General features: G+C 39.1%; 1 protein-coding gene across 1 annotated transcript in view; it reads left to right on the top strand.

Moving 5' to 3' along the window:
• Positions 1-26,311, top strand: part of GTF2H1 (general transcription factor IIH subunit 1) — a 42,872-nt gene extending 16,561 nt beyond the window's left edge. Inside the window, exons 5-15 of the mRNA XM_013994506.2 lie at positions 1,208-1,301; positions 3,429-3,578; positions 3,698-3,777; positions 8,739-8,866; positions 8,978-9,065; positions 12,539-12,627; positions 13,263-13,380; positions 18,624-18,714; positions 19,403-19,518; positions 22,102-22,194; positions 25,048-26,311. Of these exons, the coding sequence (XP_013849960.2) occupies positions 1,208-1,301; positions 3,429-3,578; positions 3,698-3,777; positions 8,739-8,866; positions 8,978-9,065; positions 12,539-12,627; positions 13,263-13,380; positions 18,624-18,714; positions 19,403-19,518; positions 22,102-22,194; positions 25,048-25,134 (1,134 nt within the window). The 3' untranslated portion in view covers positions 25,135-26,311. The remainder of the gene's footprint in view (positions 1-1,207; positions 1,302-3,428; positions 3,579-3,697; positions 3,778-8,738; positions 8,867-8,977; positions 9,066-12,538; positions 12,628-13,262; positions 13,381-18,623; positions 18,715-19,402; positions 19,519-22,101; positions 22,195-25,047) is intronic.

The raw sequence follows: 26,590 nt of genomic DNA, 5'->3' as shown, positions 1-26,590 counted from the left end.
CAAATGGACTTTTGAAAGAGAATCTTTTAGCAATTTGGCTAATGCTTTTTTCCTCAAATACTTTTAAATTTAGAGCTTTCTGATGTCTTTTTTAATTATTGCAGTATTTTACTTATGATACAAAGTTGGATGTATAATGACTATCATATTATAAAAAAGTAAGATTTGTAAAATGTATCTTAAGAGGGTAATTGAAATACCTTATGTGCGGAATTAGAAGGTGAGATTCAGCCTGTACTCTGGTAAAACCAAAGCAATTTATTTACCAAAAATGTGAATATTAGTTATATGTTTGGCATCTTTCTGGATGCTTAGCAGTGAATTGAATTAATAAGGTCTTCCTTAAATCAGTCAGATAACATTTAACTATTTAGTAACCAATGTTTATAGTGGTTTTGGTAACTGTAAGTTTTATGTTAAAACTCCACTAGAGAAGTTCGTGTTGTGGCACGGTAAAAGCAAATCCAACTAGTATCCATAAGGATGCAGGTTCAATTCCTGGCCTTCTCAGTGGGTCGGGAATCTGGGATTTCTGTGAGCTGTGGTGTAGGTCACAGACATGGCTCAGATCCAACGTGGCTTGCAGCTGTGGCGTAGCCAGTTGCTGTGGTTCCAGTTTGACCCCTAGCCTGGGAATTTCCATGTGTTGCAGGTACGGCCTAAAAAGAAAAAAAAAAAAAAAACTGCACTAGATACTAACTGCTTTTGGCTACACTTAAATGTGCCTCTTTGACCATGTTGGATTTGTTGTTGTTGTTGTTGTTGCTATTTCTTGGGCTGCTGTAGCCACCGGCCTATGCCAGAGCCACAGCAACGCGGGATCCGAGCCGCGTCTGCAACCTACACCACAGCTCACGGCATTGCCGGATTGTTGACCCACTGAGCAAGGCCAGGGATCAAACCCACAACCTCATGGTTCCTAGTCAGATTTGTTAACCACTGCGCCACAACAGGAACTCCCATGTTGGATTTTTAAAAAGCAAATTTTACAGGTCACTAAAATTACATGAAACCAGATTAGGCTTCTGTTACCCCTGTCTTTGTAACAAAAGTAAAGATGAGGGACTTATCTCTGTCTCTCTGTTTCATTCAGAAAGTCTGTTTTTCCAACTTTGTGGAGTATTGGGAGGTGTCCATTGGGTGTTTGGACATCTTCTCCCAGTAGTCTAACAAATACAGATATTTATATGTGTGGTCTTTATTTTAGGCTGATGTCCGGCCCCAAACAGATGGATGTAATGGTCTGAGGTACAATTTAACATCTGATATCATTGAGTCCATATTTAGGACCTATCCAGCAGGTAAGGAGAATCATTTCTTCCAGATGGTCAAAATATTTGTTTGGATGAATTCAATTATGTATCAATGAAAAGCAAACATGGAGTTTGCTTGTGGCTTAGCACTTAAGGATCTGTGGCTGTGGTCACTGCTATGGTGCAGGTTTGATCCCTGGCCTGGGAACTTCTTCATGCCATGGGCAAGCCAAAAAAAAAACAAAACAAAAAAAATTTTATCTTTACTTCTGATCAAGAGCAATAAAATATGTAAAGGACTTTATCCAGTGCCTGACATATGGTAGATGTTAAGAACTTAGCATATAATGTGCCATCATCAACCCATTGGTATGATGACTTTCCCATTCTTTCCATCAGTAATTCTTAAACTTTATTTACCCTTTAACATACCTGAGTAAGATGACATGCTCCTTGGAGTTCCCGCTGTGGCACAGTAGCACAGTGTAGCACCTCTGGCCCAGTGTAGTGGGTTAAAGGATACATCTCAGATTCAGTCCCTGGCCCAGGAACTTCCATATACTGTGGATGTAGCTATTAAAAAAAAAAAAAAAAAATGACGTGCTCCAGAGGCAGCAATATATGAGTCTCTATAGCACTAATTCAGGTCATCCTTCATGCTACTCCAGAATGACCTTTCTAAACCACAAATCATCCTGAAAGTACATATGTCTCGATCTCAGCTCTAGTGATTTTTGATGTGCAGCCAAGATTTGAAAGCCACTGCTTCAGTCTTCTGACTAAAGAAAGTTTTGAAACCATGCACTGTTCTCTGTTCCTACTTCCTTACTTTTGCCCTTTAATCCTTGGAAAATCTCTCTTTCCCTCAGGGCTCAGCTCAAGCATCATTTCTTTGCCAGTTCTGTAAAATTCCGAGTTACTTAGGCAAATATAAGCCCCCTCCCCTGTCTTTCCATAAGGCTTGTGTCTTATCACATTACAATTAATTATTTTTTATCTTTCTGATAGTATCATAGTTATATAGTGTTTACTATGTGCCAGATACCATTCGAAGGCCATATATAAACTCATTTATTCATCATAAGTAGTACCTGTGAATTAGGTATTGTCATTATCCCCATATTACAGATGAGGATACCAAGACAAAGATTTTAAATAGTTGGTCCAACACCACACAGATAGTAAGTGGCAGACCTAGAATTTTAAACTCAGGCTTTCTGACTTAAGAGACCTTAACCTCCTAACCTCTTTGTTTATTGGACAGTGTAAGCTTCTGGGCTGCTGCACTGCTAGTCCAGTGGATCATGGGGATCTTTATTTCCCTAGCATCTAACATGGTGCGTTGATTGAAGGTGTACATGTAGAAGTTCTTATCATGGCTCATCAGTAACGAACCTGACTGGTATCCATGAGGATGTGGGTTCAATCCCTGGCCTCACTCAGCAGGTTAAGGATCTGGTATTGCTGTGAGCTGTGGTATAGGTTAAAGACACAGCTTGGATCCTGTGGCTGTGGCTGGCAGCTGCAGCTCCAATTTGACCCCAGCCTAGGAACTTCCATATACCTATACCACAGGTGTAGCCCTAAAAAGATCAAAAAAAAAAAAAAAAAAGTGTATATGTATAAATGATCAAGCAAATGCGGGTCCCACTCTAAGAATCTTGGTGTTTGCACTGAAACTCTGAAACTTGTTAATTTTCTTGGTTCAAAACAAGGTTTCAGGAGTTCCTGTCCTGGCGCAGTGGTTAACGAAGCTGACTAGGAACCATGAGGTTGCGGGTTCAGTCCCTGCCCTTGCTCAGTGGGTTAACGATCTGGCGTTGCCGTGAGCTGTGGTGTAGGTTGCAGACGCGGCTCGGATCCCGCGTTGCTGTGGCTCTGCGTAGGCAGGGTACAGCTCCGACAGTAGCTGGAACCCATATGCGGGAGTGGCCAAGAAATAGCAACAACAACAACAACAACAAAAAGACAAAAAAAAAAAAATAAGGTTTCATTTGGAATTTAAGATTCATAAAAATGGTGTCTCACCTAATCTTGTTATGTTTTGTATTTATTATTATTATTTGTGAAGTTGAATAGTTAATCTAGTTTTGCTGTTAGTCTGTATTTAAACTAATTTGAGAGATTTTAAGAATTGAAAATTCAATGTGTAACTATTATGTGTTTTTTCCACAGTGAAAATGAAATATGCAGAAAATGTTCCCCACAACATGACAGAGAAGGAATTCTGGACGCGTTTTTTTCAGTCCCATTATTTTCATAGGGACCGGCTGAATACAGGATCAAAGGACCTCTTTGCAGAATGTGCCAAAATAGATGAAAAAGGTAACCCTTTATCCCTGACACAACCTAGCATTTAATTTGTCGTTCTCATTACTAGTGTTAATAGTAAATTTTTTTTATTTCTGAGAAAGTTAAGGCTTTTTATTTCCTTGATTTTCTAGGGTTAAAAACAATGGTTTCTTTAGGCGTGAAAAACCCACTTCTTGATTTGACAGCTTTGGAAGATAAACCATTAGATGAGGTAAGTAGCAGTGAAAGGATTTATGAGAGAAAACAGTCTTTTTCTAGTATTTAATGTTTGTATAGTTTTAAAATTACCTTAGGAGTTCCCATTGTGGCTCAGCGGATTAAGAACCTGATTAGTATCCATGAGGATATGGGTTTAATCCCTGGCATCCCTCAGTGGGTTAAGGATCTGGCATTGCTGTGGCTGTGGCATTGGCTAGCGACTGTGGCTCCAGTTTGACCCCTAGCCTGGGAACTTCCATATGCTTTGGGTGCAGCCCTAAATTGGAAAAAAAAATAATAAAATAAAATTGCTGTAAGTGTAGATGCTTGTGAGAAAGTAAAACAAACAAAATACTGTTATTTGGCGTGGTTTATCAGAAGTGCTTTTCAGTAGCATTGTTATTGAAATTTCTTTGGAGAACTGGAGTTCCTGTCGTGGCACAGCGGAAACGAATCCGACTAGGAACCATGAGGTATCGGGTCCCTGGCCTTGCTCAGTGGGTCAAGGATCCAGCATTGCCGTGAGCTGCAGTGTAGGTCACAGACAAGGGTTGGATCCTGCATTACTGTGGCTGTGGTGTAGGCTGCAGCTCCCATTCAGCCCCCTAGCCTAGGAACCTCCATATGCTGCAAGTTCAGCCCTAAAAAGCAAAAAAAAAAAAAAAAAAAAAAAATTCTTTGGAGAACTGAAATTCCTGTATGAGTTGGTAAAACATTTTTTAAAATAATTTTCTAGCTCCCCTATCAGCAGTTGTCTAGATATTAATGAAGGTTTAACATGTTGATGTTTTATGCTGTACCTAACATTACTCTAGATAAATGTATAGTAGACAAGGAAAAGATAATGTTGATTGCCCACTTTTTGCCAGATCTCAGCACAGTCATCACCCTTATCCCACAGTAGCCCTAATATACTTCACCAGCTAGACTGTCAGGTATAAGCTATCTACCTCAGCATCCTGATAGCAAACTTAAAAATTGATCTGATCACAGAGAAATAAGTGATCCCTTCTGATCAAGGCTAATTCTATCCCTGCCTTTATTCTTCTAGGCTAGCAAGGAAACTGCCTTCCTCAGTTGTTCTCTTGACATTCTTGCATTTTAATTTTCTTGCAGCCCTTAGGCTCCTTTTCTGCTGGCCATATACATGTGCTCATACCTTGCTTTCTGGTTTTTTTTTTTTCCCCTTTTTTCCTTTTAATTGTAGTGTATGTATGCACCAGATGAGAAAAACAATGTTAAAATTTTGTCCTATAGTCTAAGTAACTAAACTAATGGAAAATAATGTTTAATGCCCAAGTGAATTGTTTCCCTGATGAAATTCAAGGCTTTTTTCGATAATCCTTAGCCCTCGATGAATCTCAACACATTACAAACATCACTCTCTTTAATCACTGTGAGGAAACGAAGCTTAAAGATACAGCTTAATATGATGGAGGGGAAAATTTAGGGGTTTTAATTTTTTTCTTGTTTGTGTGGGGTTTTTTGGCAGCATCTGCAGCGTGTGGAAATTCCTGGGGCAGGGATCAAACCCACGCTGCAGTTGCAACCTGCACCTCAGCTGCCACAACACTGGATTCTTAACCCACTACCCCCACACCAGAAGTTCCTGTTTCTTTGGTTGGTTGGCTTAGTTTTGGGTTTTTTGAGGTGTTTTCATTTTTGGCTGCCCCACAGTACGAAGTTCCCAGGCCAGGGATGAGATCTGAGCACAGCTGTGGCAACATCAGATCCTTAACACACTGTGCTGGGCCAGGGATTGAACCTGAGTCCAGCACTCCCAAGACACTCCATATCCTGTTAACACCACATTGGGAACTCTGGGTGGGTTTTTTTGTTTTGGTTTTAGGAGGTTTTTTGGGGGGGGGGGGGGGTTCTTCCGTTTCTTAATATATTATCAATATCAATGCAAGCTAAATAAACCAGACAAATGTTAAATACATAAACTTTAAAACCAAACTACCTGGCTTAAACTGTAGTTCTTTAACATTTTTAAGCTCAGTTTTCTTGTAAAATGAGGTTAATAGTTCTGATCTTAGAGAGGAGGTAAAAAAATTGGGGAGTTGTTTAAGAATACAAACGCATAACTAGTAGATAAATAACTTCTGGAATTCTAATGCACAGCATGGTCAGCAGTACCATATTATAAAATCTCAAAGTTACTAAGAGATTAGATCTTAATTGTTCCGGGGGGGGGATGATAATTGTGTATCTGTAAGTAATTGGCTGTTAGCTATAGTGGTAATCATGTTGCAGCCTCATAGCAACCCATTGTACACTTTATACAGTGTTTGTTACATGTCAGTTATATCTCAACTTTAAAATGAAAATAAATAAGTGCTGCAAGAGTTAAAAAAGACCGATATATAGTAAATGTTGCTATTTACATTTTTAATACTTGTGTAGTATTCCATTGTGTGGATGTATAAAAATTTATATAACCAGTCCTTTTAATAAGAATGTTAGGGAGTTCCCGTCGTGGCGCAGTGGTTAACGAATCTGACTAGGAACCATGAGGTTGCGGGTTCGATCCCTGCCCTTGCTCAGTGGGTTAATGATCTGGCGTTGCCGTGAGCTGTGGTGTAGGTCGCAGACGCAGCTCGGATCCCGAGTTGCTATGGCTCTGGCGTAGGCTGGCAGCTACAGTTCCAATTAGACCCCTAGCCTGGGAACCTCCCATATGCCACGGGAGTGGCCCAAGAAATGGCAAAAAAGACAAAAAAAAAAAAAAAGAATGTTAGTTGATTTTGTCCTTTGTTGCCTCTTCCACTATCATCCTCTAGTTGTTATAACTATCCCAGGATGTGGGCTTAGGCCTCCTTGTAAATATATTCTTTCCATTCTGTAAATACTAATTGTGTGATGATGACTCCCATTTGGTCCTGGTCTGTCTAACCCCAGAACTCCAAAATCATATATCCAACTCCCTACTTTATATCTTCACTTAAGTAGTACATGGACACCCCTCAACATAACATACCTAAATGGAACTTTTAATTCCCGTCCTCAAAGACCTGTTCTTCCTGGGTTGTCCCTATGTCAGTTAAAGAAAAAAAAAAAAAATGCCATGGAGTCAGTTGCTCAAAACCTAGGAGTCTCCTTGATTTCTCCCCTTTCTTTACCTCCACCATTCATTTCATCAGCAACAAGTGCTCTGTAGTATATCTCTGGTCTGTCTACATCTCTACATTCGTGTACACTTAACACCCTCTTGTTTTTAGGCTACCACCATCTTTGGTTTAGTTGCTTGCATTAACCTTCTAATCTTATTTCACTTATTTCCTATAGTTTATTTTTCCCTGGCATTAAGAGTTATAAATCAAATTATATCATAATGCCTCCCATGTAAAACAAAACTCTTTGGTGGCATTTTGTTGAACTTAGACTAAAACTCCTTAGAATATAACTCCTGTCATCCATGCTCCCCCCCCCCTTTTTTTTTTTTTGCTTTTGCTTCTTGGGCCACACCCGCAGTATATGGATGTTCCCAGACTAGGGGGTCAAATTGGAACTATGGCAACGAAGGATCCAAGCCTCATCTTCGACCTACACCACAGTTCATGGCAACGCCAGGTCCTTAACCCGCTGAGCAAGGCTGGGGATCAAACCTGCACATCCTCATGGGTACTAGTTGGATTCATTTCCATTGCACCACAATGGGAATTCCATTGTCATGCTTTTCTTGATTTGGTCTCTGCCTACTTCTCAGTTGGGGGCTATTCCATTCAATTCATGCTTCTGGCTAACTAGTTTCTCCCCATTTTTTTAGACATCTGTTCTAATGTCACTTCTTCGGAAAGACCTTTCCTAATCTCCCTATCTAAAGTATCTCCTCCCATTCCATTTGCTACCCTATGTCTTTATTTTCTCCATTTCTTCTCTTTATTTTCTTCATGGCACCTGTCACTTTCAAAAGTGATCTTAGGAAGTTCCCTTGTGGTGCAGTGAGTTAAAGATCCAATGTTGCCAGTCCCTGCTGCAATGCAGGTTCAGTCCCTGGCCTGGAAACTTCCATATGCCACGGTGTGGCCCAAAAACAAAAGTATCTTATTTTTACCTTGTTTGACTTGTCAGTTGTCAGTCACCTCTCAGTAGACCATAAATTCCATAGGTGGATTGTTCTTATTTACTGGCCTGTCCCCGTCATATGGCATGTATTTGTCACTCAGTAATTATTTGATAAATGAATGAATGGCATATGAGTCTTTCTCTGATCTTTCTTTTACCTCTTTAACCTTATTATTTTGCCTCTTTAACCTCACCATTCCACAGCCCACCCTCATTCCAGGTATACTGAACTACATAAACCCGTGACACAATGTATTACTTCTATACCTTTGTTTAAGCATTCTCTTCCTGAAATGTCTCCATGTCTGCCATGCAAGCATCTGTTCACCTTATGGTGTTCCATGAAGCTGTTTTGAACCTTCTCCCCACCAGTGGGATTGACCATTGTCTCTCGTAGCACTTAGAAGTTTTAACTATATGTATTGGCTTATAGCCCAGCATCTCACTGACTAGTATTTTGGCTACTTTGGCACAGAGGCGCTTTCTATCTACAGGGCCTAACACATGGCATACACTCAATACATGTTTCAAAATACTATCTCAATTAATTCTCCAATATCCTTTTTTTAGAGCTTGGAAAAGTTGCCTGACTTGCCTAGACTAATATTAGAAAAGTGGTAAAGCTTCAGTTTGGATCTTTACCTGACTCCTACATCCATGCTTTTTTCCACTATATTCCTTCATTTAATATTCTGCTAATAACTAGATCCAGAGTTGCTCTTGAGGGAAAAAAAATGCAGCGCTTACAGTTAGTGATTTCTTTTGTATGTGTGTGTGTGTGTGTACAATGTCATTTATTTTTAAGTGTTTACCTGTAAATATTTGGTAATATTTTGTAATATTTAATAAAGTCCTGTCATCTAGAACATTTAAAAAAATTTTAACCTACTAAATTGTTTCTCACAGGGCTATGGCATTTCCTCTGTGCCATCTACCTCTAATTCTAAATCCATAAGGGAAAATAGCAATGCTGCGATCATCAAGAGATTTAACCATCACAGTGCCATGGTCCTGGCAGCAGGTCTCAGGAAACAGTTAAGTATACATGCAAAGGTGCAGTATCTGGCTTCCCATGATCACCAAATGGAGTTTGTTGTTGTTCTGCCTGTGGTTTTTAACATTAATTTTTTTTCCTTTGTTTTCAGAGAAGCACAAAATGAACACAATGGTGAGCCCAGCAGCATTGATGGAAATTCTGGAGATGTAGACTGCTTTCAGCCAGCAGTCAAAAGGGTATGGGTAAAAAGCCTGAAACATTTGTGGCACAGATTCCTCCAGATACCTTATATAACCTTATGTTGATCCTTGATCAGTTCAGATGACTCTGTTCTTCTGACCAGAAGCATTTGGCTTTAATTATAGAATATTTATTTATTTATTTATTGCTTTTTTAGGGCCACACTCGCAACATGTGGAGGTTCCCAGGTTAGGAGTCGAATCGGAGCTATAGCCGCTGGCCTACGCCACAGTCAAAGCAGTGTGTGGTCTGAGCCTTGCCTGTGACCTACACCACAGCTCACGGCAATGCCGGATCCTTGACCCACTGAGCGAGGCCAGAGATGGAACCTGCATCCTCGTGGATCCTAGTCAGATTTGTTTCTGCTGAGCCACAACAGGAATTCCTGTAGAATATTTTAAAGGGTACTTCCTCGGTTTTGACTTGCCAGCCTACTTTCCATGGGTTCAGGTGTATTAACTGTTTTTACTGTTTTGGTTTTTTTTTCCTTCACACACAGACATACACACATATTGACATATATTTTATTTAATGGGAAAGAGTATTCAACAAAGGCAGTATGACCGAAGGAAAGAACTGAAGGTTTGTGTGATCTTAAAAGATAAGATTTGGCCATTATGTAAACATAGCATTTCAGAACTGGAAGCATCTTTCATTAAATACTGAAGAAATCACTTTGGGTTGTGGGGGAGTATGAATAGTTACCTACGTGTGTATTTCTTCTCTCCCTGCAACTTTGCCAAGCTTCTCAATCCCTCAGTTTTTTTAAGTTCCTCTCTCTCTAATTGTAAATAAATAAATAAATTATGGTAACGCTTTCTTAGAGGGCAGTCAGACAATATATTAAAATTTTAAAGATTTATGCCCTTAATTCCACTTCTGGACAGTATTTCACTTTGGACATACTTTTGTCTTTTTTTTTTTTTTTTTTTTTTTTTTGTCTTTTTAGGGCCGTGTCTGCAGTATATGGAAGTTCCCAGGGTAGGGGTCGAATCACAGCTGCAGCTGCTGTCCTACACCACAACCACAGCAAATTGGGCTCCGAGTCACATCTGTGACCCACACCACAGCTCACGGCAACGCTGGATCCTTAACCCACTGAGTGAGACCAGGGCTCAAACCCACATCCTCATGAATCCTAGTCAGGTTCCTCACCACTGAGCCAGGACCAGAACTCCTGACAAAGATTTAGATATAAACACTCATTACAGTATTATAATTAAGAAAATAACAGGCATCCTAATATCACTGGTACATCCATACAGTGGAGATTGATGCATGCAGCAGTTAATGACCTTAAAAGAATTAATATGTTAAAAAGTTCACATGTAACCATAACAGTAGTTCAATTCATTAAAACTAAATCAAGAAACCATTTTTGAGTTGCGTGACATACCATATTAGGTCGTGGGAAACAAAAATGAATAAGACTTATTCTTGTCCTCAAAGAATTTAGTGTTCTATAGGTAAGAGCAAACCAAAAGAATAATTACAAAACCAAATTTAAAGTGTAGTAATAGTGTGATTTACAATAGAAACCAATGAGTAAGTTAGTTCACAGAACAGATTGTATGGTACAATTAAGTTTATGAACTTTAAAAAGGTGTGATGACGGGTTCCCTGGTGGGCTAGTAGTTAGGACTTATTTTTTCAACTGCTGCTTCCCGGGTTCAATGTCTGGTCTGGGAACTAAGATCTCACATCAAGCTGCTACTCACCACAGCCCCCCAAAAAAGGCAATGTGGGTGAGTCTTTATGTGTTTCTGTCACTTAACATGTTTCTGTAGGGATATACACCTTTAAAATTCTCAAAGCTAGTAAGATATTTCTTTTCTGAACTAAGAAAATTGCCACTAGGTTAGAGGTGCTGGGAAGTGATGCTTCTCTTTACAATAGCATTGGGTACCCTTGATTCTTGGTAGTGGAAAAGTTGTCAGAAATTATTGTGTAAATTTTTACAATATTCAGAAATAAACTGAATCCGAATATTCTTTCAAGTCAATGGTTGTCCGCTGTGTGTTCTACAAGGGTTTTTATAGAATGAGAGCTCCAGAAGTAATATAGAATTCTTATATTCATGGAGCTTTCAGTTAAATATGAAAGCCAGGTTACATAACTAGGCCTTAGCAGAGGTTTAGTTTTGGATTTATATGAGACACTGGATAGAGACATGACTTAGGTAAGGCAATAACAGGGGTAGAAAGGAGTTTGACATGTGGAGAAGGTAATGAAGACATCATTGTGCTTTGAAGTTGGCTGAAAGGTGTAGAGCTGAGAAAGTAGTAAAAGCTTAGGCTGAGTCTAGGTGAGGTGGGACTAATTGATGTATTACTCTCAATATCGTGCTGAGGTCAGATTTGTTCCTATACTACAAGGGGAGTAATCAGACTCTAAAAGTGAGGGGGAGTTCCCGTCGTGGCACAGTGGTTAACGAATCCAACTAAACCATGAGGTTGCGGGTTCGGTCCCTGCCCTTGCTCAGTGGGTTAACGATCCAGCGTTGCAGTGAGCTGTGGTGTAGGTTACAGACGCGGCTCGGATCCCGAGTTGCCGTGGCTCTGGCGTGGGCCAGTGGCTACAGCTCCGATTCGACCCCTAGCCTGGGAACCTCCATATGCCGTGGGAGCGGCCCAAAGAAATAGCAAAAAGACAAAAAATAAATAAATAAATAAATAATTAATTAAATGAGGGTAATTTAAAATATTAAGTTTTCAAATTCATATTCTTTAGATACATTTAATATCCTAAACATTTTGATCCTAGTTTTGGAAGCTACCAGTGAGAGCTGACTAGATGAATTGTAAAATTGTTTTCACAAATGTTTGTGTGATTGTCTTTGTGTCGTTTAATGTGTTTTTATTATAGGGCTGTAGAAATATAGCAGTTTGTTACTAATTCCAGAAAAAACAGATTAGTAAAACCCAAAGTAAAGAATCCAGAAGTAAATCCAAATACATACGTGATAAACATAGTACTTCAAGAATCAGTAAGAAACAACACTATTCTACAAATGGTGTTAGGGGGACTATTAATAATTTAGTATTTTAAAAAACTCAGATTTGCTTCCTTACTTCAAAATAAATTCTAAGTGAATCAAAGATTTAAGCACAAATTAATCCACAGAAAATACGCATAAAGGGCATATTTAAAAACTGAAAAACACCAAATGGGAATAAAAGTATTTGCAACACATGTAATTAATGTTTTACCTAAGGGTGAAATAGTAAAATCACATTTTCATTTGCCAGATTTTCAAATATTAATGGTTCAGTCATGCTTAGTATGATCATAGTGTAGGAAGACAGGTGGTCTGTGGAAGGTCTTGGTGAGAAAATGGGTTCAGCCGTTTTTAGAGGAGACGTATCTCAGAAGTAAGGCTCATGGTGGGAAGACTTCATATTTTACCCTCGTACAGTTTTATGTTTTCAGTCATTGTACTTTACAATAAAAAGTGCTGTGTTAATTATAGGCGAAGTTACAGGAGTCTATTGAATACGAAGACTTGGGGAAAAATAATTCCATAAAAACAATTGCACTAAACCTCAAGAAGTCAGATAGGTAAGTTTGGTGAATATTAAATTAACTTGAAGCCAAATGATTTTATATCACAAGTCATTGCAGAAAATATTCTTCAAGTTTAGCGATTAAGATTTGATCAATTTGGGAGTTCCCGTCGTGGCGCAGTGGTTAACAAATCTGACTAGGAACCATGAGGTTGTGAGTTCGGTCCCTGCCCTCGCTCAGTGGGTTAACGATCCGGCGTTGCCGTGAGCTGTGGTGTAGGTTGCAGACACGGCTCGGATCCCGTGTTGCTGTGGCTCTGGTGTAGGCTGGTGGCTACAGCTCTGATTGGACCCCTAACCTGGGAATCTCCATATGCCCAAGAAATAGCAAAAAGACAAAAAAAAGACAAAAAGATCAATTTGTACCATAAAATACAATATCTTATTTCCTTAAAAATTTACTTTGCATATCTCAGGAAAAGATCCTAAATGATTAAAATCAAGAAAATAAATTTTGGCTATCTGTGCTGTTTACTTCTTACTGCCCTTATAGGAATTAAATTATTTTATTAAACTCTAACTCTTTACTTTGGGTATAATGTCGTATTGAGACCTCTAAGATATTTGAAAGACAAATGTTGAACACCTTTATTCTATATGATTGGTAATTTCTTTTTTGCTAACCTTCAGGTATTATCATGGTCCAACTCCAATCCAGTCGCTACAGTATGCAACAAGTCAGGATATTATTAATTCTTTTCAAAGTATTAGACAAGAAATGGAAGCATATACACCCAGATTAACTCAGGTAAGTGACTTATACTCTTCGAAAACCAGAATTCCCATACTTATCAGCTTAGGGGCATATTCAGATTGAACCATAAAACTAATATTTTAATTGAGTTTAAAGTCATATTTCTGCTTAATAAATCAAAAAGTGAATAGATGGGAGTTCTCGTTGTGGCGCAGTGGTTAACGAATCTGACTAGGAACCATGAGGTTGCAGGTTCGATCCCTGACCTTGCTCAATGGGTTAACGATCCAGCTTTGCCATGAGCTGTGGTGTAGGTTGCAGACCTGGCTTGGATCCCGAGTTGCTGTGGCTCTGGCATAGGCCGGTGGCTACAGCTCCAATTAGACCCCTAGCCTGGGAACCTCCATTTGCTGAGGTAGTGGCCCTAAAAAAGGGGAAAAGACAAAAAAAAAAGTGAAGAGAGAGGAGAGGTATTTGGTATATTTAAGAAGCATCTGAAGGTGATAATGAAAAAGAAGGTGAGTTTTGTGATTGCTGATTTTTTTCTTCCTTACACTAGTTTTATTAGAAAAATTTTCCAGAGGAGTTCCTCTGGTGGCTCAGCCGTAACAAACCTGACTATTCATGAGGACTCAGGTTCAGTCTGTGGCCTCACTCAGTGGTTTAAGGACCCAGCATTGCCATGAGCTGTGGTATAGGGCAAAGACGCAGCTCGGATCTGGTATTGCTGTGACTGTGGTGTAGGCCAGCAGCTGCAGTTTCAATTAGACTCCTAGCTTTGGAACCTCCATATGCCACAGGTGTGACCCTAAAAAGACAAGAAAGAGAGAAGGAGAGAAAGATCTCCCAAATTTCCATAAAATTTCTGTTCATCACTCTAGATAGTCTTTACTCTTCCCTGCCTTTATTCATACTTGAGTTGATCAGCAAGTTCTGTCAGTTGAGTATTTCCTGATTCGATTACCTTGATTTAGGCAAACCTGGCCAGTTTTCTACACTGCCCCCCCTCTTTGATTCCACAGTAATTGTCTGAATGCCTTTGACATACCATCCTCTTTAAAATCTGGCCCTAACCCTACATCTCCAGTCCTTGCTCCAGCTATGTCTCCTCCATTCCCCTTCCCCCATAACCAAGAGTCTTGTACTCCAGCCAGCACACTGTAAATTATTATCTACATGCTTCCTGTACATTTGCTCATACTTTCTCTCTTAGAATGCCTTTAGCCTATTTTTATCTCCAGGGAACTAATGATAATTATTCAAGACAGCTCAGATTCCATTGCCTCTGTAAAGCAATCCTCAGCATGCCCAGTAATGAGGTTTTTTTTCCCCCTTTTCTCTGTTTTCATAAGCACTGAGATGCTGAAGTCATATCTATATTGTCGTGTTTACTACATATTGGGACTTGTTTTTTAACTTCTTATTTTGAAGAAATCTGGGATTTACAGAAAGTTGCAAAAAAAAAGTTTTCTGGCCCATTTTGAGTGTAGATACCTTTACCCCTAAATATTTCAGCCCATGTTTCCTAAAACAAGACATTCTCATAAAATAACAGTACAATTGTAGAAACTGTAAGTTAACATTGATAAAGTGTTATTATTTAACCTATAGGTCTTGGAGTTCCCGTCGTGGCGCAGTGGTTAACGAATCTGACTAGGTTACAGGTTCGATCCCTGGCCTTGCTCTGTGCGTTAAGGATCTGGTGTTGCCGTGAGCTGTGGTGTAGGTTGCAGACTCAGGGTCAGATCCCGTGTTGCTATGGCTCTGGTGTAGGCTGGTGGCTACAGCTCCGATTAGACCCCTAGCCTGGAAACCCCATATGCCACGGGAGTGGCCCTAGAAAAGGTAAAAAGACAATAAATAAATAAATAAATAAATAGCCTATAGGTCTTAACAAAAATTTCACCAATTTTACTAATGTCCTCATAGCAAAAGAAAACTTTTTTTCTTGTTTCAGCATCCAAATTAGGTTCATGAATTGCATGCATTTCTCGTGTCTCTTTAGTCTCCTTTAAAATGGAATAGTTGAGTTCCGTCGTGGCGCAGTGGTTAACGATCCGACTAGGACATGAGGTGGGGTTCGGTCCTGCCTTGCTCAGTGGGTAACGATCCGGGTTGCGTGAGCTGTGGGTAGGTCGCAGACGCGGCTCGGATCCCGCGTTGCTGTGGCTCTGGCGTAGGCTGGTGGCTACAGCTCCGATTCAGCCTAGCTGGAACTCATATGCCGGGAGCGGCCCAAAAATAGCAACAACAGCAACAACAAAACAACAGACAAAAAAAAAAAAAAAAAAAAAAAAATGGAATAGTTTTTTAATCTTAGTGTTTTATGACTTTAATGTTTAAAGGGTAAAGGCCAATTTTTGTAGAATGCCCCCAGTTTTCCTTTTCTCTAATACTTCTTCATGATTGGATTTCATGTTATGCATTTTTAACAAGAATACCATCCGACAGATGTCTCAGTGATGTGTCATCCTTCATGCATCATATCAGGAAACACATAATTATTTCCCCTAACTTGCAATAAACTTTGATACCTTGGTTAAGGCACTATCTACCTTGGTTTCTCCACCAAAAAGTTAACAGGTTTTCCCTTTGTCATTAATAAATATCTTGTGAGGAGATGCTATGTAAATATTGTTTACCCTCAAACTTTTACCCACTAGTATTTTAGAATCTATTGCTGATTCTTGCTGAAAATCATTATTACCATGGCGGTGATTAAACGGATAATTTTCTAGTTCTGTCATCCAATTAGTTGACCTACTACTAAAGGAAAGACCTTCACTTCCTATCCTCTGTATTTTTTTATTTATATCAGCATGGATTCTTATATGGTTCTGTGGGTTATAAATTGTTGCTACAATTTTTTTCTTTTTTTAAACTAAGGTATAACTTGCATATAGTAAAATTTACCTTTTTCAGTCTATGCTGCAAGTTGCATATACAGTTGTGTAGTCACCAACACAAGATGAAAAAGTCATCCCCAAAAATGTGCTCTTATGCCTTTGTGGTCAGACCCTTTCTATTCCCTTTACACTGAGTCCTTTTTCTTTCTGACAGTAGTTTTTGAGCTCCTCTCTACTTTATGGCACAATGAGATAGATGTTCCATATCCATCTTACCCTTTCCCTGCCAAGCCACAGAATCTTCCTTTAAGTGCTGAGTAGATTTAGAAACCAAGATCTGAGTGCAAGATGCACTCATTGCTTGGGATGTCATTTGCTGCTGGTCTTCTTGTCCTTTCAGGAGACAGGGCAGGAAATATATGTTGTACATATGTATGTACACATAACAAATTTGGGGTTATTTGACTACATCTTCTCTTCTAGACTGTAATTGTCCAACATCCGGCCCTTGGAGCAAAGTAGGTCTACCTGACTTTCAAGCTGTGCTTATTCTTAAATAATTAGATTCCTGTCCACACCCCCAAAAAGTGATTTAATTGTCTGAGACACATGCAGAGATTACCTGCTCTCAGGTATGTATACATGAGTGTAGCCAGTGGCTAGTTGATAAGCTCAGGAGTCACTGAAACTTGTGGTTACAATGTACTGTGACATTTTTTCTTCTTTTTTTTTTTTTTTTTTTTTTTTTTTTGCTTTTTAGGGCCTTGCTTGTGGCATATGGAAGTTCCCAGGCTAGTGGTCAAATCAGGGCTACAGCTGCCAGCCACAGCCACAGCAACGTGGGATCCAAGGCACATCTGTGACCTACACCGCAGCTCACGGCAACACCAGATCCTTTAACCCACTGAGCAAGGCCAGGGATCGAACCAGCATCCTCATGGATACTAGTCGGATTCATTTCTCCTGTACCACAATGGAAACTTCCTAACATTTCTGACAGAAGGAAATAGGAATAAAGTGAACTTTCATTATCCCTCCACTCATGGTTGGCATGTAGTGTACTCTTACACCAATTAAATTTGTTTTCATCCAGCCCACATACACATGGATTTCTGCTTATTAAAAACTCCCTTGAAAACCCTTAGACAGACTAACCCTGCACTTGAGCTGTTCAGCAGATGATATGTTTCCCTCTATAGACAGTGCCCGGTACTGGTTAGGCAGTCATTGAAGAAATAATTCAATTATGTTCCTAAATGTTGATACCGATAACATTGGGGAGTGTGTTTTGTATTTTTCCCCTTTATTTTATTTTTTAAAGAGAATTTAGATATAAGTTTATATACATTTTAGTAATGGTTGTATTTATTCATCTTTTTATGTTTATTGTTTTGCTTTTTAGGGCCATACCCAAGGCATATGGAGGTTCCCAGGGTAGGGGTCGAATGAGAGCTACAGCTGCCAGCCTATGCCACAGCCATAGCAACAAGGGATCTGAGCTGTGTCTGCGACCTACCACACAGCTCACGGCAACATCAGATCCTTAACCCACTGAGCAAGGCCAGGGATCAAACCTGTATCCTCATGGATCCTAGTCGGGTTCATTAATCACTGAGCCACTCAAAGGAATCCTGGTTTTTTTCCCCTTTTAGCTAGGTATATTTACTTCCTTGAAAAATGACAAATAATATGTTTCTGCTCTGCAGGGTTTTCTTATTTGAGGATACATGTTAACATTTATTTTATTGACCTGGTTTTCCGTAAACTCAGTTTCACCTTGAGTGCTAAGAGTTCATAAATTAGTACTTAAAAGTGGGCTTGACTAAGAGAAAGACAAATATTTTATGACGTCAGTTATGTGGGATCTAAAAGATAGTACAGATGAACTTGCTTATAAAACAGAAACAGATTCTTAGACATAGAAAACAAACTTAACGGTTACCAAAGGGGATGGCAGCGTTGGATAAATACAGAGCATGGGATCAACAGATGCATACTACCGGTAGACCAACAACAAGGATTTACTATATAGCCCAGGGAACCATATTCAGTGTCTTGTAATAAACTATATTGGAAAAGAATCAGGGGAAAAAAGATACATATGTATGTTTAACTGAATTACTTTGCTGTGTGCCTGAAATTAACACAATTTTGTAAATCACCTATAAGGGCAGGAGCAGGCCCTAACTAGACAAAAGCATGTGTATTTTGAGATACCTGGTACGTAGACTTGCCTGATATTCCCGTAAGATTGTTCAGTATTCTGTTTTTACACATACTGTGTTTTTAGCCTCATGGGAAGTAGTTTACATCTCATTACTATAAAATTATGTGTTTATGCAGGAATAAATATTTATTGGGCATTTTGCTATAGAACTGAAATGGTAAGAGAAAGATGCCCCCCCCCCCCCGAAAAAAAAGAAAACCACTTTTTGTGTTAATTTCTTTCAGGTTCTCTCAAGTAGCGCTGCCAGTAGTACCATCACAGCACTGTCACCTGGAGGAGCACTTATGCAGGGGGGGACACAGCAAGCCATAAACCGTATGTACTGGACCTCCTGCTGCTGTCCCTTTACTTAAATGAGCTCTAAAGAGCTAGTTGAGAAGAGTGCTAAAATTTTGTTGGTTTTTCTTTGAAACATTTCTGGGATTTTCTGTTTTACGCATCCAGATTCTGAAGCATTTACGTTTCAGAATAGTTTTAATTACAGATAGCTGGGAGTTCTCATCGTGGTGCACTGGAAACGAATCCTACTAGGAACCATGAGGTTGTGGGTTCGATCCTTGGCTTCACTCAGTGGGTTAAGGATCTAGCGTTGCCATGAGCTGTGGTGTAGGCTGGCAGCTGCAGCTCCGATTAGACCCCTAGCCTGGGAAACTCCACATGCCGAGGGTGCGGCCCTCAAAAGACTAAAGAGAAAAAAATAGTAATAAATAAAATTTAAAAAATATACTGTAAACAGCTCATATTTCTGTGTCATACTAAAAGGTTTTTTTTCCTCCCACACCTGTTGAAATAAAGCAAAACCTAAGAACTCCTCCAAAACCCCAAGAGAATTTAAATTCTATGATCTGTCAACCACAAAATCAGCAACTTATCTCAGAAGAGCACCTCCTGGTTTGGCATTGACAAAGAGCACACATTCATGTTTATTCTCTGAATAGTCATTCTTTGAGAGACTATACAAATGGGAAAATAGCTTTTACCCCATGGACTTTTTTTTTCCCAGAGATGGTGCCGAATGATATTCAGTCCGAATTGAAACACCTGTATGTGGCTGTTGGAGAGCTTCTCCGGCACTTCTGGTCCTGCTTTCCTGTTAATACGCCATTCCTAGAAGAAAAGGTCAGAACCAGTTCCAGACACAGCCAGCTATTGTGGTACTGTGATTTAGTGAGGTGTTATTTTGAAATTGGAAGATTGTGTTGAATGTTTACCATGTGCCAAAAACTTTCTGCTTACATTGTTTCATTTAAGCTTCACACATCCTGATGGAATGAGTATTGGTGCCCATTTTTGTAAATTAAGGCACTTGAGATCCAGACAAGAACCATTATAACCATACATCTTAAAACTTTTATCTACTTCTGGTTAGATACAAGCCACTGAGAGTGAAGAACAGAGACCCAAACAAGTCACATCACTGAAATTATTTATTTGGTACATTTTTAGGGTAATGAAATTCAAAGATTTACAACAAATGTAGCACTAGCTATTTAACACTAAAATCCTTTTAACCAATTAAAGAACAGTTGACAAGTAGAAAAATGTTTTCGGTGTTAATAGTAGTAGCTTTTTAGCATTATTTACAATAGCCAAGACATGGAAGCAACCTAAATGTCCATGGACAGATGAATGGATAAATAAAATTTGTATATACACAATGGAATACGGCTTGGCCATAAAAAAAATAATAATGCCGGAGTTCCCGTTGTGGCGCAGTGGTTAACGAATCTGACTAGGAACCATGAGGTTGCGGGTTCGGTCCCTGCCCTTGCTCAGTGGGTTAAGGATCCGGTGTTGCCGTGAGCTGTGGTGTAGGTTGCAGATGCGGCTTAGATCCAGAGTTGCTGTGGCTGTGGCGTAGGCCGGTGGCTACAGCTCCGATTCGACCCCTAGCCTGGGAACCTCCATATGCCGCGGAAGCGGCCCAAAGAAATAGCAAAAAGACAAAAAAAAAAATAATAATAATAATAATAATGCCACTTGCAGCAACATGGATGGACCTAGAGATTATCATACTAAGTGAAGTAAGTCAGAAAGAAAAAGACAAATATCATGTGATATCACTTATCTGTGGAATCCAGAATATGGCAAAAATGAACTTAATTACAAAACAGAAACAGACTCACAGAGAACACACTTACGGTTACCAAAGGGGAAGGGATATGGAGGGATAAATTAGGAGTTTGGGATAAGCATATACAAACTACTATGTATAAAATATATAAATAGCAAGATCCTACTATTCAATATCCTGTGATAAACCATAATGGAAAAGAATAGGTAAAAGAATACATACATAGGAGCTCCGGTTGTGGCTCAGCAGTTAACCAGTCTGACTAGTATCCATGAGGATGCGGGTTTGATCCCTGGCCTCACTCAGTGGATAAGGATCCACCGTTACCTTGAGCTGTGTGTGGTGCAGGTCGCAGACTTAGCTTGGATCCTAAGTGGCTGTGGCTGTGGCCCCTAGCTGTAGCTCTGATATGACCTCTAGCCTGGGAACCTCCATATGCCTCAGGTACAGCCCCAAAAAGACCAAAAAAAAAAAAAAAAAAAAAGAATAGATATATTTGAGTCATTTTGCTGTATACCAGAAACTAACACAACACTGTAAATCAACTATACTTTAAGAAATGTAATAGCTTGTATATAGATTGCTCTTGTAAACATTCTTTAAGAGAAAGAAAAATACCCCATTAAAAATAATAAGCTAAATATTTTTTAACAAGCAACACTCTAAAGAATGCAAGTAGCCCAATAAACCTAAAGAAATTTTCATACTAGTATTCAAATAAATTATCTTTAAAGCTACAGTGAAGGAACATTTTTCATCTACAATTTGCAAAAGAATAGAAAAACTTAAAATGATCATTGTTGGCCAGGTTGCTAAGAAAAGAGTCCTTTCCTCCGCTACAGGTACTGCATTTTTTAAAAATTCTTTGATGCAGAAATTCAACATTTAGAAATTTAACATAAAGAAATAAATAAGAATGAATGTGTGTAAATATCTAGCCATGGAGATATTTCTCTACCACTGTCTATGTAGAAATGGTCTGAATATCTACCAGAAGGGGATTGGTTAAAGAAGCAGTGTCAGTATGCTCAGACATTGAAATACTATACTTCTATTTTAAATGATAACTTAGAGACTTACTATTTAGAGATGTTCACATTAAACCAAGTGGATTTGTTTTTTGGTTTTGGGGGGTTTTTTTGTATTTTTAGGGCCGCACCTGCAGCATATAGAAGTTTCCAGGCTAGGGGGTCACATCGGAGCTACAGCTGCTGGCCTACACCATAGCCACAGCAACGTGGGATCTGAGCCGAGTCTTGGACCTGTACCACAGCTTGCAGCAACACTGGATCTTTAACCCACTGAGTGAGACCAGGGATCGAACCTGCGTCCTCATGGATACTAGTCAGATTCGTTTCCACTGAACCACGGTGGGATCATCTCAAGTGGAATTTTAAAACAGTAAATAATATACATTTTCTACATTTACATTTGTATACATGTGTGAAAAATATCAGGAAGGATGAGTTATGAATCAAAAAAATTAAATATATTAGAAATTGCTTCTGTGCCTGGTGGAGCCAATCTTTAAAAAAAAAAGAACTAACCTTATGTGTGTTTTTCTCTTAGCTTCCCTGTAGGTTCTTTGAGAGTTCTCTGTAATTCATTATTCCTCTCATCTTTTTTAGGTAGTGAAAATGAAAAGTAATTTGGAACGATTCCAAGTTACAAAGCTCTGCCCATTCCAAGAAAAAATCCGGAGACAGTATTTAAGCACAAATGTAAGGCAACAATCTAATTCTAGCTTGATTTTTTTTTTGTATGTATTAAAATATTGAAATTGACTTTGTTTTCTTATAATAATTGAGAGTATATATTGTTTTTTCTGTTGCTGAGAGTACTGATTTTTAGTTTTGGCCATGCCCTCAGCATGCAAAAGTTTCCAGGCCAGGGATCAAACCCACACCACAGCAGTGACAGTGCCAAACCCCCAATTCTCTGAGCTACCAGAAAACTCCAAGGGAGTACTGTTTCTGGTTGGGCTATTTTGTTGTTTTTGTTTTCTTTTTTGGCCACCCCATGACATATGGAGTTCCTAGGCCCAAAGATCAGATCTGAGCTACAGTTTCGACTTAAGCAGCAGCTGTGGCAACACCAGATCCTTACTGTGCTGGACTGAGGATCAAACCGGCATCCTGATACTGCAGAGACACTGCCAATCCCAATGTGTTGCAGCAGGTACTCCAGGGAGTACTGTTTTAATTGTAAAATGTGTCATACATTCTGAGGTGTATAAAATATGTCATGTTTTTTTAAATAAGTATCTGTGTACCTACCAATCATGGTAAGAAATGGAATATTACCAGTACTTAGAGGTGTTCCCTGAGTGCCCCTGTTCCTAACCTCCTTCACATTCTCCCGAGGCTGAGACTAACCAGACACATGTAATAATCATCTCTATGCTTTTCTTTCTTTTTTTAAAACTGTCTTAGGGCCGCATCTGCGGCATATGGAGATTCCTAGGTTAGCGATCGAATTGGAACTGCAGCTGCCAGCCACAACTACAGCCATGGCAACTTGAGATCTGAGCTGCGTCTGTGACCTACACCACAGTTCATGGTAACACCAGATCCTTAACCACTGAGCGAGTCCAGGGATCAAACCCAAGTCTTCATGGATACTAGTTGGGTTCATTTCCACTGAGCCACAATGGGAACTCCTCCATGCTTTTCTTTATAGCTTTACAGCCTACATGTATGTTCCTAAAAATAATTGTTTGGGGAGTTTCCACTGTGGCACGATGAGATTGGTGGCATCTTAGGAATGCTGGGACACAGGATTCAGTCTCCGGCCCAGCATGGTGGGTTAAGGATCTGGTGTTGCACAGCTGCAGCCTAGGTCGCAGTTGCAGCTCAGATCCGATCCCTGGCCCAGGAACTCCATATGCCACAGGGCAGCCAAAAAAAGGGAAAATAAAATAGATAAAAATATTTATTTTGAAAATGTGAGTAGCAAGTACAAATCTAGAAATGCAAAGAAAGGCAGAATTTACAAAAATTCATGAATTTATTTATGAAAGTAAACTAACAGTTCCTGGGTTATGTCCTGCCTTCAGCTTGCCTGGTTGTTAACAGCAGGGCAGGACAGTGGGCAAGGTAGCAAGTGAGAAATGTCACCTTGTGCCCACGGTTTTTAGCATTGTTTTTAAATGCTAGGCTTGAACAGTGACACAGGATTGTGTGTATATAATGCAAGTCTTCTTAGTGATGACTTGGGGGGAAAAAGTATATCCAAACTTAGAGTTCAATATTACAACAATTAGGATAATCAAAACAGGGAATTTTACATTGAAAGCTGAAAAAACTTTCATCAGTATTATTTTTAGTAAATTTTTATTCCCTAAATGTTCTAAGTGGTTTTTCTCAAAATATTACAATATTATAGTCAGAAAAGAAGCTTGAGTGTCTTCCCACAGCACTTGAATGACAGGTTTCAGCTTGTGCCTTCTCGGTTGATTTTAACTGTCTAGAGCAAGTGGTAAAAAGGATTCTGAGGTCATATACAAAATTACAGGATAATACGGTGTTCATCCCTTCTGTGTGGTACTGTGGAACCACTGCTACTTAGCAAGCAGAATAAGTGATTTTTATACAGTTTCCAGACAGAACCTGCCCCCTCTCCCCCCAGACACAAACACACACACAGAATGATAACAGATATGGTAAATACAGGGTTGTTTTATTTTGCTTTTGAACTCTGACTCTTAAGTTACTGGCATTCTAAAAGAACTTAGGACTTCTGGTCTCTGTCCCCATGGTGCCAGAATTGACTTCACCCGTCTTCCAGCCATGTAAATTACACTGTCCACTTCCAAGGAGAAATAATCCAGAGACATTCTACCTCAGGAATCTTTATCAGTTTAGATCACTGTGGTCCTTCTGAGAGAAAAATTATCAAATGAGAATATATAGTCCTGATCTAAGGTGTGACAGTGCTTATGTGAAGCTTTGAAATCATTTGGATTCTTCCATAAGCTACTGAGTTATATTGAAATCCTGAAATGTTAGAGCTGAAAAAGACCCTGGAGAACACAGAAAGCTGCTTCAGAAGATAGACTGGGCAGCAGAATTAAGTGCAGGAGCTTTTCAAAATTGGCAGATTCCTGAATCTCATCCCAGACCTGCCATCTTAGAATTTTCAGGGGAGTAAGACATTTTTCAAATTTTTTCTAAGATAATGTTGATGCCACCCTCTTGACCTTAGTTAAGAAACTAATGTTTAAATCTAGAAATCACCAGTTTAGTTCACCTCTCTCATTTGACAGAAGAAACTGAGATCTGGGACACAGGCTTTCATGTCATCCTATGACTGGGTAATGACAGGGCAGACATACAACCCAGGCACAGCAAGTAAATTTTCAGATTCTATTGTACCCGCCCCCCACAATCTCTCTTACCTTTGTACAAAATGTGTATATAGCACCTTCACAGAGGGCTTGAAATTGCTTTTTTAAGGAAATAAAAAAGAGCTTGGAAACTACACTCTATAAAAGTATATATTAGATCTGGATCAGAAGCATTAACTTCCCCAACCTTTACCCTGTTGTTGCTTAAGTGTCTTGCTGTGTTTTTCAGTTGGTAAGTCATATAGAAGAGATGCTCCAGACAGCCTACAACAAGCTCCATACATGGCAGTCACGGCGTCTAATGAAGAAAACGTGAAGTGTCTATGGCTCTCACAGGTTTTGTGAGATTGAGTGAACTGTGACCTACAATGACTCTGGAAGCCTGGCCTGACAGACCATGCAGGTGATCACACAGAAGTGACAAGAAACATCTGCACGATGCCGACCCTCAGAGCTGATGCTATTGTACTTGCACATTGAGAACTGAAAGGAAGGAATTGTGATTAAACTAAAAGCTGGAGAGGTAAATTAAGGCAGAACCAAAATGAGCTAAGTTGCATATATATATACATATATATATATATATATATTTTAAAAAAGACACTGTTTACTGCAGTTACTCAGGAACTGCTTTTGATTCACATTAAGCTGCTTTCAGAAATTAAAAAAAGAAAACAACACTTTTTAAAAGGGTGCATTGATAAAATCTGAGGTTTTTGATTTTGGTTTTTGGCTTTGTTTTGTTTTGTTTTGTTTTCTGTGTAAATTTTTTTTCCTAAGTTTATGGCACAGGGTACACCTTAAGTATTTCTCCATCTTCCACTTGGATCCTCAAGTTTTGCTGAATTCTAGTTGTACCTTATATCAGCACGTTAAAGACAGTACTTTAAAGTAAAGCAGAGGGAGACTGTTGCTCAACCATCAGGAAACAGTTGTAGTCAGAAGACATCATTGGTCCTGTGTTTCCTACGGAAATAAGAAACAATAAATATTGCACTGAATGTTTGTGGTTTGGAGTCCCTACATGATAAAGGGGCAATATATTTGCAGCAAATTGTGTGAGGTTTTAATGCAGAATTTTGTCAGAAGACAATGGCGCTGCATGTTTTTCTTTGAGTGCAAATGTACATTGCTAAGATTTTTTTTAAGATGGCATGTGCTTTGAAATGAGGAAATTGCATTTTTAAGAGTTTAAAAATCTTATGAGTGAGAAATACAAGAAATCTTACTTATTTTCACCTCTTTAGGAAAAAATAAAAGATGTTTCTCATACCTCCTTTTTTCCAGTATCTGTTACTGTCCTTGGCAAATCGATAATCATTGCATAGTGACGGAAAAGCCAAAATGCAAAGGGGAAAAAAAAGTTATGTTCTTATTTCTGAAATCCGTGCCATATTTTGTTTCTAATAGGATCAGCTCACTGTTTAAGACTTTAGATGTATTAAAAATTACAGAAAAAGTAAAATTTTTTATAGATACTCCTTTAACTGTAACATATTTTGTGATTGTCCTTGTGTGTAGTGCTTACTTGGGTGGGCTGCTTGAAGGCTATTCATTTTTTAAAGCTATTAGACTAGCTGATTATCTTTTATAAAATGGCTACAGCAGGTCAAAAACCTGTTCAGACCTTGAACCAGTAAAAGTAAAGAGGCAACATCGTTCTTCTGCTTTAGTCCTCCCATTTCTCCTTTAGATCAGTATAGTAATGATATATTACACTTCACAGTTTTACAAAGTGCTTTTCAAATATATCATTGCCCCAACTACTCTCT

Source organism: Sus scrofa, chromosome 2, assembly GCF_000003025.6.
Source record: "Sus scrofa isolate TJ Tabasco breed Duroc chromosome 2, Sscrofa11.1, whole genome shotgun sequence".
NCBI lineage: Eukaryota > Metazoa > Chordata > Mammalia > Artiodactyla > Suidae > Sus > Sus scrofa.
The sequence above is the reverse complement of the archived record's forward strand: the minus strand, read 5'-3'. Positions and strand labels throughout refer to the sequence as shown.